Source organism: Andrena cerasifolii, chromosome 10 (assembly GCF_050908995.1).
Source record: "Andrena cerasifolii isolate SP2316 chromosome 10, iyAndCera1_principal, whole genome shotgun sequence".
In the NCBI taxonomy this organism is placed as follows: Eukaryota; Metazoa; Arthropoda; class Insecta; order Hymenoptera; family Andrenidae; genus Andrena; species Andrena cerasifolii.
This window is the reverse complement of record NC_135127.1, coordinates 7,798,199-7,811,134: the sequence shown is the minus strand read 5'-3', so window position 1 is coordinate 7,811,134 and position 12,936 is coordinate 7,798,199. Positions and strand designations below refer to the sequence as shown.

The 12,936-nt window shown below is 43.3% G+C and overlaps 1 protein-coding gene and 1 long non-coding RNA gene across 3 annotated transcripts in view; one reads left to right on the top strand and one right to left on the bottom strand.

The window, feature by feature from the left end:
• The first annotated feature begins 5,798 nt into the window (after positions 1-5,798).
• On the top strand, positions 5,799-6,591 carry LOC143373686 (uncharacterized). Its single transcript, XR_013086503.1, has 2 exons — positions 5,799-6,080; positions 6,562-6,591. It is a non-coding gene; the product is annotated as an uncharacterized LOC143373686 (long non-coding RNA).
• Positions 6,592-8,152: 1,561 nt separating this feature from the next.
• The window catches only part of Sifr (SIFamide receptor), a 65,171-nt gene continuing 60,387 nt past the window's right edge, over positions 8,153-12,936 (bottom strand). For both annotated transcript variants that reach the window (XM_076821147.1, XM_076821148.1), the window contains one exon: positions 8,153-12,112. In XM_076821147.1, coding sequence (XP_076677262.1) covers positions 11,332-12,112 — 781 coding nt within the window. In that variant the 3' untranslated portion in view covers positions 8,153-11,331. The remainder of the gene's footprint in view (positions 12,113-12,936) is intronic.

The following is a 12,936-nucleotide window of genomic DNA, read 5'->3' as shown; positions in this document are numbered from 1 at the left end:
TTTTAGGTTCCCGAGTTTCAGAAGGAAGAGCTTTTTAACAGCCTTTTCACAGAATTTTCAACGATGAACATATACTCTACAATATTCAAACTTTACCTCAGAATTTTTGCTACTTAATTTAACAGGCAGTTTTTAAACAGCAGCTGATTGAAAATTGACTGAGTCGAATCGACCCAGTGTGACAACTACGTTCGAAAAAATAGGTGTATAGCAAGACGAGCATTAAATTCGAAGAATCTACGTCTACTCTCTACAAAAACAGACTACTCCGCGAATCCATTCAGCCTCTTGAATAAACTGAGGCATCGAGACGAAAGACGGACTAACCCAAATTGAAAAAAAATATTCCTATTTTATTCAATTAATACAGTCAATTGAAATACATTATTGCGACTACTTCAATTTCGCAAAAAAACTGTGGGATGGTCCATTTTCGCTCTCAATTCCTCGCCTTATCTACAGATGAAATTGAAAAAAAACCTAGAAAAAGTCAATTACGTCAGTGGTATGCGTCGCCTGAACGAAAAGGGAAACGGACGAGATCACAGGAGTCGTGATTCAGAGAAACAGAGCTTACAGTGGAAGTATTTTATTATATATATATATGTGTATATATATATACTCTTTTATCAGTTTCTTTGAGAAAATACGTATACTTATTCGCAACTCATTGATCCTCGCGGCGCGCGACTCGGTGCTCGGTCGCTTCGGTCAGAAAGTCTGAGACGAGCAAGTTGACGGGGGACAGACAAAGTAGGGAAATAAAAGTTTATTGCTACTCTCCACCAGACAGACAAAAACGTTAGTGGACGAAACGCGTGGATGCTGACCGACCACCGAAATCGTCGCCCCGCGACAATATCAGACGCTATATCCAAAAACGTACAACAAACAGAGACCACCCCCCGTGACGTTTACGTATTTCGGGGCCTTATTCGCGAAAGTGCACCATTATCGTTACAGTGAATTTAAAGGGTGGCAAGAGGCGTCGGCGTCGTTAACGCTGCCCTCTTCTCCCTCCCTTCTCTCTCTCTCTCTCTCTCTCTCTCTCTCTCTCTCTCTCTCTCTCTCTACACGCACACTTTGTTACAATATTAAAACACTTATCAATTTCGTTTGCAAACATCTTTACCTTACCTAGTATGTTTCTATTATTTCATCGTTATTCGGATAATGCGGTTTATCCAATATAACAGGTGTACCCATCAAAGCAACGGAAACGTAACCGAAACGTAACGCGTGTCGCATCGCGCGACTCCCTTAATGTTAAATGTCCTATGTAAGTTCGTTAAACCGAGGGGCTTGCAACTGCAATGCACAGATACCGATATCCAGGCGCGGTTTCGTCGAAGCTGAAGCTTGTCCTCCGGCAGCCTCGACCATTGATCCTTGAATGGTTGCGAGGCGAAACGCCTCCGCGCATCGCTACTATTCGAGATTATCCATGAATGAGAGACTGCTATCGAAAGGCAATCGCTGTGTAACAATTTACCGACAAGCGTGCCGCATCGCTCGCGAATACAAGTCTCACCCTCCAGCGGGGCCAGTTCCATCCTCAGTATCCGGAACTGGTGAGGGATAGCTACGGGACTTCCTTAAACGTAATGTACATCGATACAATTCAATTTTTTGGGTTTTCCTCCATTTTTCATCTCCCACGCGTTTTTCTTCTACGACTAACCGGGTTAAGTCGATCGCTACTTTTATCCAGGCGGCTGGTAATATTTTTTTTTTTAAACGTTGCGTCACCAAGAGTATTCTCGAAATCTCTCGCGTTTGGTAAAGTCCGCGATTCTAATCGCTTAAGGTTACCGGTTTACGGCCCTACTTGCAAACCTAGCGAATGCAGCTACGTAAATAGAATCGTACCGGAGAAATGAAGATTCAAAAAAGCAAAGATCCTTACGGCTCCGAGGTGCGCGCACGCACAGACTCGAGTAATGTTTGTTATGCTGTACGCGTGACGGTGAAATGTACGCACGGTATTGTTTTGCGAAAGCTCGAAGGTTGTTGAGACCATTTTATGATGGCTTTAATTTTCTGCAGTATTTCTGCGTTAACGAGGTGCCGTGCTGATAGAATTATGGAAATTTGTAATTAATTCGTTTCCTGCGAAATTTCAACTGCAATTAAGGGCACGCTCAGATCTGATCCTTGATAACAGATTTCGTGGCTTATCTCCGTTAATTCTTAGTCGCTCGCACAACCACTCGAATAAATTATATTATTCAATTTAAATGATCTTTAGAAATTAACAATTAGCACAAGCTTTTGTAGTATATTCGTCGTAAACGAATTGGTCGCATTAACGTTTAACTGGTATGCTGTTTTTGGCAAACGTGACTGGTGCACTGGGGTCGTGGCAGACCCCAAATAAAAAAGGACACAGAAATTTTGTAAATCGATACTAGATCAACCTCTATGAATATTTTGTTCTTAGGTAATTGTTAAAATAATAGAAACGTAGAAAGTTAAACTGTTATAAAATTAATTAGAAATTCAGTTCGCAAACTTAGACAACCAAAAATTTTGCAACCAACTTTGCGTGTCTGGGATCATGAGTGACCCCAGGGTACCAGTTAAGGGTTAATAGTAAATTTTAATTGAGGAGCGCAAAGAAGCATGCAATTTTGAAAATCGTCTACGTTGTAGATCATAAATCGTAACTATAAAGGTCAATGAAAAATTGATCGGTCACTATATTTCGATTTCTGAAATATTTGAAAACTTTAATTTGACCCTTGTATTATTCAAGCTTGAAAAAATGTACAAAATCTGAAATACTTTACTCAAATATGTAACATGGACCCAAATCAATAAAAAAAATACTTGTAAGCTCAAAAGTTTTCGATACGGAACTGCCCATAAACGAGATTGCGTGCTCCATCTCTGATATTAAAAATATGAACTGTCCCAAATTGAAATCCTCTCTCACATTTTCCATGAATTTTCACACTGATCCTTAATCTACTCTCCTCTGGACTCTAACATCAATATCGACACTGTTTGACAAAACCCGTATGCACTTCCTCGCGGCACAGTATTCAAAGGCCTAGGAACTTTCCAGAAGCAACGCGGCTCTGTCGAATAAAACGCAGCGTTAGAAACTTAAAAAGATGCCCGGTTTCGATTAACACATCGGCGCTGAAAGCTTCGAATCGTGCTCGTTTAAGTGTAAAACGTCCTTCCAGTGAATGCTGAAGCGTGTCGGAGGCTGGGCTGTGTGGCTAACGAGCCCGTAAAACAATGCGACCGATAAATCACCCTTTGAACGCGATCACTTTGTGCAATCGCGTATCGCAATCGTATTTCTGCACAATGGGAATAAATCGCGGAAAATAGGAATGCCACGCGTCTCTCTGTGCAGCACGCTCTCGATCAATCGATTCGAAAAGTCGCCATACATATTAGAAGAAGTCTTCTGGTTTTCGCGATAGTAACAGGAATAAGCTACGCTCGAACTTAAAACTTAAACTTAAGTCGTACTGAATATATATAAGTATGTATATTGCTGCGTATAATGTTCTAACAAAGTTGTACGTTTGCGCGTTTCGAATGGCGGAAACAATTGTGCTGTTCAAATTCCACGTACATTGTGCGAGGAGATATTCAATGACACGCGTTCCCTCCATATCCTTATGATCTACGCAGAAACGTCATTTCTGTGGATCGAGACGATGTCAGTTGCGACGATTCTATAATTTTAAATACCTCGGTGAAATGAATACGTCGTTAAAATATCGCTAATGTGGAGAGTGGAGTCTCATTTGCCGTGGCAAACGGACGAACAATTTAATCCAGTAATTATGTAATATTAGTGCGCCAACCAGATCAGGCGATTCAAACTAGTGATGCGCGATATTTATCAATAACTGTATATCTCGATATTTCTCTGTCGATATTTTTTATCGATAAGTCAAACACTAATAGCTACGGGTATCGATAATTTTGGTGATAATATTGATAATCTTTACTGCACGTTCTTTCGTTTAAACTAATTCAAGCTAATAATTTTCGAATTACTATGTGAAATTAAAATTCAGTAATTCTTTTTTATACTCTTATATTAAATGATGCCTCTTATTAAAATGTAAATTCTAGTTTCCTTCTAAATATGATTTGAAAAGTAAATTACATGTGTTCATTTTAACACTCTGACTCTTAATTTAAATAAAATAATTTCCTAATACTATTCAAAAACTTTTATCTTAGAAAATTTTATTTAATCCAAAATGATATTCTCTTGAATATAAGTAGCGTATTTTTTAATAAGATATCGATATTATCAATACAGATACTTTTTGAATAATATATTTCATTGATATTGAACGATAAAATATACATCGATAAGCATTATCGACAGTTGGGACCAATATCGCGCATCACTAATCCAAACTGTGTCTATCGATCAATAATTAATTGCGTAAAGTCGACCAGGCGTATGCGAGACTTGCAACGGTCAGTAGCGTTCATTAATAAATCATCTGAGAATCCTAAACTTTATTGAAGAGCTTCGACTTTGAACGACCAGGAATTTAAATTCTTCGGCAGGTTCTGCGTGCACGATCTGCATAGAATTCAGTTTCCCTGATACCATTGATGCGAAATTTGCGGAACAAGTTGCAATCATACAAGTGAAGGAGCAAAGTAATATGTAATTAACAATGTTGAGCACGATTGTCCGTTTTGGTATTGAAGAACTGAAAATTCTCCGAAGGAACTGCCTCTGTTAGTAGGCAAACAAAGGTCTAATAAATTGTAAATCGAAGGTGTAAATTGTAAATCACCAGGCGGATGATAGTGTTGATAGACAGAAGCTTGACGATTTAATTGGCCAGGCCACGAACTCCAACAAACTATCAGCATTTAGATCACTAGTACAGTTACATAGTGTTACATGGATTCGCAGGACTACGCGATTCTCGCGTGAAAAAATATTGCAAGGCGATTTTGAAGAAGAGGAAACGTCCTGTAGCCATACGTTGGATTAACGCCCTTCTGTTAGGCTAGAGCCAGTACACCATTTAGCTAACAACTTTTCCCTCGCTTTTCGAGCTCGTCCTTCATCGTTGCACTAATTTTCCATTTCAAGGTCTAAATTCGTACAAAGTTCATCTAGTAATCGAACACCTAGGTCATCCCTTTTTCACGAACAAAGTGAAATGCGCAAAAGCTCTTCTGAAGATTGCTCGTCAGAGAGGTTCGTCCGCGTCAGAGATTCGCCGAGTCGATTTAATCTTAAAACTCTTGCTTGCACGCCAGTACTGCAGCAAGGAAGTCTTACAGAAGTATTATTATATCGTAACAAAATCACTTTCTGAGTTATCCCTTTCTGTATGTCGCAGAATCTTGCAGGAACGTCTCATTTCGGAATCGCGGCGTTGTATTATTTTGCTGTCGAAATAGTGACATTGCTTGTAATCAGTGGAGTGATTGAACATTTTAGCTGTACTGTACGATTCGAGAGATAGAACACACTTGCTCGCTATGTGTAAACGGACTGTTTATAATTTATGAGTAAAGACTTTGCAGACTGACAGTAGTCATTGGGACGAAAAGTGCCTGAATGAATAAGTTCCTGGTGTTTAGTTTTTAGTAGTAAAGAATTTAGTTTATTCGCTTGTAAGGCAATGCTTATACGACCACGTATCACAATGATAGTCATACATTTGAATGCACGCCTCCGCGAGTGTCCTCGCAAGATTTGCAACGGTTACTAAATTACGAGCAAGAAAAGATCAGACTTATCAGTGATGTAGTGACTGCCGGGGTTTATGGTATTGTCGTGCTCGTTATACGCTACATTAGTGATCACATCTAGTGGCAGGTGATATTTACGATGATAGCAAATCAAGTATGGAGAACTATATCTGCTGAGTCACACGTTACTTTATAAAACACTTACATTTAAGCCAAGGAAATAAAATCTGATCTCTGCGAAATAATTTCTAGGTATGTAATGGATACTTTATAAAGCACTTGCACTTAAACCAAGGAGATAAAATTTAATCTCTGCGTAACAATTTCTTGACATGTAATGGAGTTTATTACCTATTTAATCGACTCTATCCATTTACGAGGTATGTAATTGCTAAAGAGCTTCAATATAATGTATCACTTGTTAGATATTCAGCAAAAGTACTTCTATATAAAAAACAAAGTTTATCTGTCATTCCTGTTCTCTACCATTCCCTAAATTACATACAAGTGGCATTTTTCAATTATTTTGTGCAGCGTGGTAAATTCTGTGCGCGACTATTAGCATTGTACGTCAACCAGAGGGTTTTAAATAAGCTTCGGTGTGAAGTTTGAGAACTTTGGTTACGAAAGCCTACAATCCATCGTCTGTCTATTCATTCATCGATCTAATCATTCGACATTCTATGCAGGGCGTTTATAAATTACAAGTGAAAGCATAAAAAATCCTGCTAAACATTATTTTGTATTATATTTGTGAACAGTCTAAGACTTGCTTCTCTTAATATTTTATGATCCTTTAAGATGACGTTCGCAGCTGATTCAACGATCCAAATTATTCAGAAAATGTTTTCGCATATTCAGGAAGTAGTCTGATATTTTCTAGCAATTTTTTTTAGAAAACGAACCGAGGAATTTATTCATTGCAATGTCACGTTTCATTCAATTTCTCAGGCGTCTCTGCAATATTCTGCGGCAAACGAATTATTTATAACCATGGACCTTGCACGCTTTCATGATTATTATAATACGCTCCTAAACATTGACGACTTATCTTAGTATCATGCTGTACATCTGTATAAAAAATAAATGTCGCGTGATTCCTTAAATCGCCGACTATCGAGTAAAGGACGAAAGGCATTCAGAAAACGCAGACAGTTATCGAGAGAGATTACCTGGCCAGTTAAACGTCACGCAAATTTGCCGATGCGAACAGTCGATTTATCATTATTCATTGCGCTCCCTTTGCGATGACGTTCGACAAGTCCTAGCGTGGTCGGTATCGTTTAAAAGTAGCGTTAACAGTGGTACGTGAGATACAAAAATATTCGATACGCCAACAGTATTGTTGACAGCGGTTTCCACTAGTGCTTGGATCGTTGGAATATTTGAAACGCTAACTACATCGTAGACAGTGATATTCACAAAATGTTTGAAATATCAGAATAATTGGAGTACCGACGATACTGTTGGCAATGCTGTTGACAAAATTTTAAGCAGCAGAATAACAATGTTATCGGAACATTCGCAATCTCAGCCATGACAATTGAGACGCTGAAATATTTACAATCGACATCGTGCAGGCTGATCTGAAGAAATCTTTTTAAGCGATTTAAGGTACTTAGTATGTACTCGTAAAAATAGACAAGAAATGCTCGATTCCCAGCAGAATTTTATCCCCACATCGTTCTTGTCTGAGCAATTGCTACCCACATTCGTAATTCTCCACCCTTATTCAGTCATTTCTAGCTCGTACAACGATTTCCACTGTCTGTATATGATTTCTTATTTCACTGGAAATGGTAAACTACGGCTACCAGCCCTCAATCGAAATAATCTTTCTATCTGCAATGATAAAAGCGATTTCTAAAGAACAATTGAAAGTATATATACGAACTCTAAATATTTGAATGCTTTGCAAATAATATGAAAGAAATGCCAATAGGAAATCAATCCTAATCTACAAGTTTACGTCAAGGCTGAAACACCTAGAATGGAATTTTAAGTTCGATGAATTAATCCTGCTGACTACTAATTTCCAATTTTCTTCTCCCTAACCAGATCAAAGTGAAGCAATAATTCCTAGGAATTGATGACTCCGACCGCACCTTGGACAAACTTACAACTGCGTCAGCCACAAGCTCGCCGCGTTTCTCTCTTTCGCATGGTACAAAAGCAGGATTAGCTCCCAGCAGCAATTACAGGTTCGTGCCACTTGAACCCCGTCTTGGTCACCTTCGCGAACACCACTAAGCTCTAAATTCTCTGCCGGATCTCCTCAGATCACCCTGCACGTCTCGGAGTATCACCATTAATAACGAGCATCGAGAGGACCATTTCAAAGTCAGGCGATTCGCTTGACTGCACGCACGGAAAGTATCTCACGGTAGTGAACGAATGAACAACGTGCCTTCGCTTACGTTAAGAGTCGACGAGACGTAAGGTCTCCAGATGGAGTAGCGAATAAGAAACAGAGGTAACGGCGGTGTATACAGTAAGAACATCGCAACGATATACACTTACGAGTAATAAGTTACATATTTACATAGACACAGCAGATAGACGTTTACTTCCACGTGTAATATACACTATATATATATAAACATTACAACGTTATGCTTTATAATATCTTATACCTTAAATGCATAGTCACGCTTAGTGCGAGCACAGATGCGTCGCATGATTTAATAATATTCCTCAACGTGGGCCCTCCGTTTTACAACTATTTGTTTCTTTTCCTTGTCTTCCTCCTTGTGTACGTTATTATTTTTTTTTTACGTTGTTGTCCCTAACGGTATCGTCCTTATCCTACAAATGCGCGACTCCACTGGCATCCGTTGAGCCACGACAGATATGAATAAAGTATCCTCACGACCGCCTATACATATACTTTTGCACGCTTCGTTATAACTAGATACTGCCTCGCCACGTATAAAAACCTTACGAAAATAGTTGCTCTATCATAAAACCCCGCAGCTCTTACGACGTACCACCTTACATTTTACAAAGTGTCAAAGTTAATCTCATGATTAGTTAGTTAGAAGCCCGAGGACACGGGTCCCCGTTGCCTTCCACTCGTCGTCTCTTCGTTGATCGCTTGGACGTCTAAAGCCGCGTTCCCACGCGTGCGGCGCGCCGCGCGTTCGACCGCGTTCCCACGCGGAAACCGTGGTGTTCAGAGCGCAATTGTTAAGGTGCCACCCTAACGTGCACTGATAGTAGACGTGAAGCTACTTAACGCTCGTTTCGCACCGTGCATCGCGCACGTGGGAGCGCGACCTAAGGCTCTTTGTTCCGCGCTGAATAAGCGTGCCCCTGCGTCGCGATTCGCACACGTGGGAATGTGACTTAACGGGCGGACGATGCTATCTGGATTTCCCATCCCAGTACACGGTCCTTGCGGAAACAATCCGCTGCTGATCGACGGAGTATCGTTTCTGATATCGAGAAGTGCCACGCAAGGTTCCCGGCAAAAGTCTTGCGGGAGATGAACGAACCTTGAACCCGTCAGCGTGAAAAGGAAGCTGTGTAACAAGCTCTGCTAGAATCTTTAACGATGTGTCCGAAGCTTCAAGTAAAATAAGTCCGAATGCCCACCGCGATGTCGATGAATCGTTAAAGAAAGAAGGATTAATTTGAAGGAATCCGATTGAAATTATAGGTACACCGATTAATGCGTGCAAGTGCATAGCGTGAATGGCACGTGACGTTGTTGCACGCTGACGGACCAACCTCAACGCGCAGCCATTTAGGAAACATGCCTAGGCAATCTTCCTGATAATTCGATTGGAGAGATCGAGCTCTAAGAAAAGCTACGTGCACGTGGGGAGTCGCCGACGACAATCGAGCCCCATCTTACAGTGGACAGGCTGCGCGATAGCGACGCGATTGTCGTGGACCATTCGCTGCCAGTCACGCAGCATGGTCTCTGAACTAGCTCGCTGACAGGAGGTGCCCTGCCGGAGCGTAGAAGATCGTTATTGTCGCCAGTGACCGCGTTAATTCGTCGCATGTGTAATCGATTGTGAATAATTAGAGACAAAACGGCAAGTCGGTCACTTCCGCCTTTCTCTGGAACACGTAGACACGGAGGGGGTCGAGGAGTGGTGGCGGGAGAGGGAGTGGCGACCGAAGGGGAAGGGCGATGCAACGTTGATAACGCGGCGAAGACGAGAAGCGCGGGGATTCTTAATCGTTGCGGATCGAGTCGGTTGAAACTAGGATCGCCTTACGCGCTGTTGCCGCTTACGCGCGAGATCCGCCCTTAAACCTAGCCACTACGATAGTTTCATACAGGCATATGTAGTACGTATGGCACCTTAAGAAATCCCAAAAAGACTAGAATCGTTTAACGTTCCGATAAGAAAATATATATGTGTATATACCTGATGGAGTCAACTGTGCTAAGTACAAGTATGTAGAATACCTATTAATTAAATCTGCTTTTCCCGCGTGCGGAGGTAGTGTTTAATCGAAATCCGATCGGCTAGCGATCTGTCCTTCTCCCTTCCTCCCTCACTCTCACACTCTCTCTCTCCCTCGACGTCTCCCTGTCACTAGTGCAGTCTGACTCTCCTCTCCCAGCCCCCCTCGCTCGCACATGCCATGCCAGTAGTGTATAAGGTAACGTTAGGTGTTATGCAATTAGTGTCACTTAAATCGCAGCATGCAATGCACGGATAAATTTCTGTGTTACGTAGCCTATGGACTTATGAGTAACCGTCGAATCGAGCCGACGATGCGCAGCTCCTACCCCTTGCTGCCCACGATCTTCGACCGATGGCCCGCGCCACGGGCCACAACTTCGGCTACGGAACATTCGAAGCCTCGTGTAATAATTGTGGTTGCGTTTTACGAGTACCGCGTGCAACTAATTGTGTCTCGTGGCAGTGTGCTACGCGTCTCGTACCGTCGAGAGACAACAAGATGCCCGAATCACCCGTCACAACGACACACTCAGCATCCTCCATTAATATTTACACACGCGTCCTTCATTCTTCCCTACATTCGTGCTGCTAAATTCCCCCAGACCCTTACGATCCCTCGAATCGCCGCTGCCAGGCATCCCGCTAATTGCAAGCCGGCGACTCGGTCCCTGTGTCCCTGGATTCCTTACAAATCTAGAATGATGCCGGGTGAAAAAGGAAGAAGCCTCCGACGTATTCAGCGGCCCCGCGGGCGCTAGGCGGCAGCCAAGGAGCACCGCCTGGATACGTCGGAGCGAGGGATCAAGTGGCAACGGCGAGCCGAGGGCTGGCCCGTGGACTGCCGTCTATTTGGCCCTCGCTTAACAAAATACAATCTCCGCGGTGGAATACAAAACGACGGATCCGAGAAACGTTGTTTCCCCTCGTCGACAACAAGAGAACCGGGGACACGACAGCCGCCCGGTGTCCCGCCAGGTGTCGTAGCATACATATACGGTCGCGATGCGAGAAAATCGGCCGTGGTTTCCGCGGCGGTGAGCCGCGCCTTCGCTCTCCGCTCTGCCGGCGGCTTCCGGTCCGAGCGACAATCGGGGCGCGATATCGGCGTGGCCTGTAATCTCGGACCGGCTCACGCGAAACTCGTCACGAGGCAGTCAGCCACGGATAACCCGTACATTAAAATCTCCACGACAAGGACTGCCCCGGTTTAGACGCCAGTGTGGTTGAATATGTAGGAGACGTTGCTGTCTTGGTGGACCGGGGGCCCGTGGCAGGCGCGCCTCGTCGAGGAGTTGTTGTTGTTGTTCACGTAGTAGGAGGATTTCCTCATGCTGGTCGAGGAGGACATTATCGCCACCGTCTCGTAGTACCTGATCTTGCCGCAGCACCGCCCGCTCTTCAGGATCGCCACGAAGCCCCGTCTGTATTTCTTGTTGAAGAACGCGTATAGGATCGGATTGATGCAGGAGTTGCTGGCCCCCAGCCACTGGGCAATCGGCGTGGCGATCGGCAGGATCTCGTCCTCCCTTTCAGCCACGTCGCCGCCGAGCTTGATCACGGTGAAGATCACGTAGAGGGGCAGCCAGGACAGGACGAACAGTATGACCACCACCACCAGCATCTTCACCACCTTCACCTTCGACTTCTGCTGTATCCTCTCCATCTGGGCGTCTTTCGTGTCCGTCGGTATGTGCCTGCGCCACACCTTGATCCAGATCAGGATGTAGCAGAAGGATATCAGGATCGTCGGTAGAACGTAGCAGAGCGTCAGGTTGCCGATCAGGAAGAAGAGCGTGCCGTCCTCGGGGTGCGGCCACACCTCCAGGCAGAGCCTCAGGTCCGGCTCGTCGTCGTAAATGGAGACCAGGTCGAAGAACCACAGCCACGGCGAGGTCGTCAACAGGGCGATGAACCAGATCACGACTATCATCAGCCTGGCCCGTCTCTTCGTGATCTGACACTTCAGCGGCCACCAGATCGCCAGGAACCTGGAAACCAGAAGATTCGTGTCACTGTTTATTGCAATACTTTTGGCTTATTATTTATTAACATCGTCCACACGAATGTAGGACACTTGCTCTCGCTGATGGAAGTTTAGATCATTGTTCAGGGACAGTAGGGCTATTAAGGGCTCTTTCCACTGTGACGCCCTGATAAAGTACCGCTATTTGGAACTGTGTTTGTCTCAAAAAGAACGTGTTTACTAAATTAAAGTTTTTCACCCCGGCCAGCCCGTCACTGCACACTACGCGTGAATTTACATATTACGTAAAAGTACTTTAGAATGTTCATAAATCGATCAGTGATGACGATTAATAAAAGATGATGCGATTTGAGTTCTCCCTCCTCGCCCACCTTCTACAATATTCTCTGTATCGACCGTTTCTCCACGGAACTCATTTCGCCGCTCAACCAGAGATTAAGAACATCCTGAATCGTTATTGAATCCAGTCACGGCAAATGGCCTCCAATTTTTTAAAAGCATACCGTTCCAGCGTTTAATCCGATTTTGTCACGAATCTCTCGTTTGTAGAAACATTTCAGCGTGTATTTTTACGCCGACCGGAGCGTGGACGCTTCCAAGAAACGAACTTGGAAACCTGCGTAGCATCTGTTTGAAGGCAATCGGGGAACAAGCACCAGGGGGAGATTAAATGTTTAAATATCGAGGCATGACATTGAAGGGAGATCATTTATTAACTTTTTTCTATTTTAAATCGAGCTTGACTCGAAATCACGTTTCGTTGCACTCAAGTGTGCAAGTCAACTCGACAAAGTAGTTTGTGACAGTATACAAATTTTAAGAATGTTC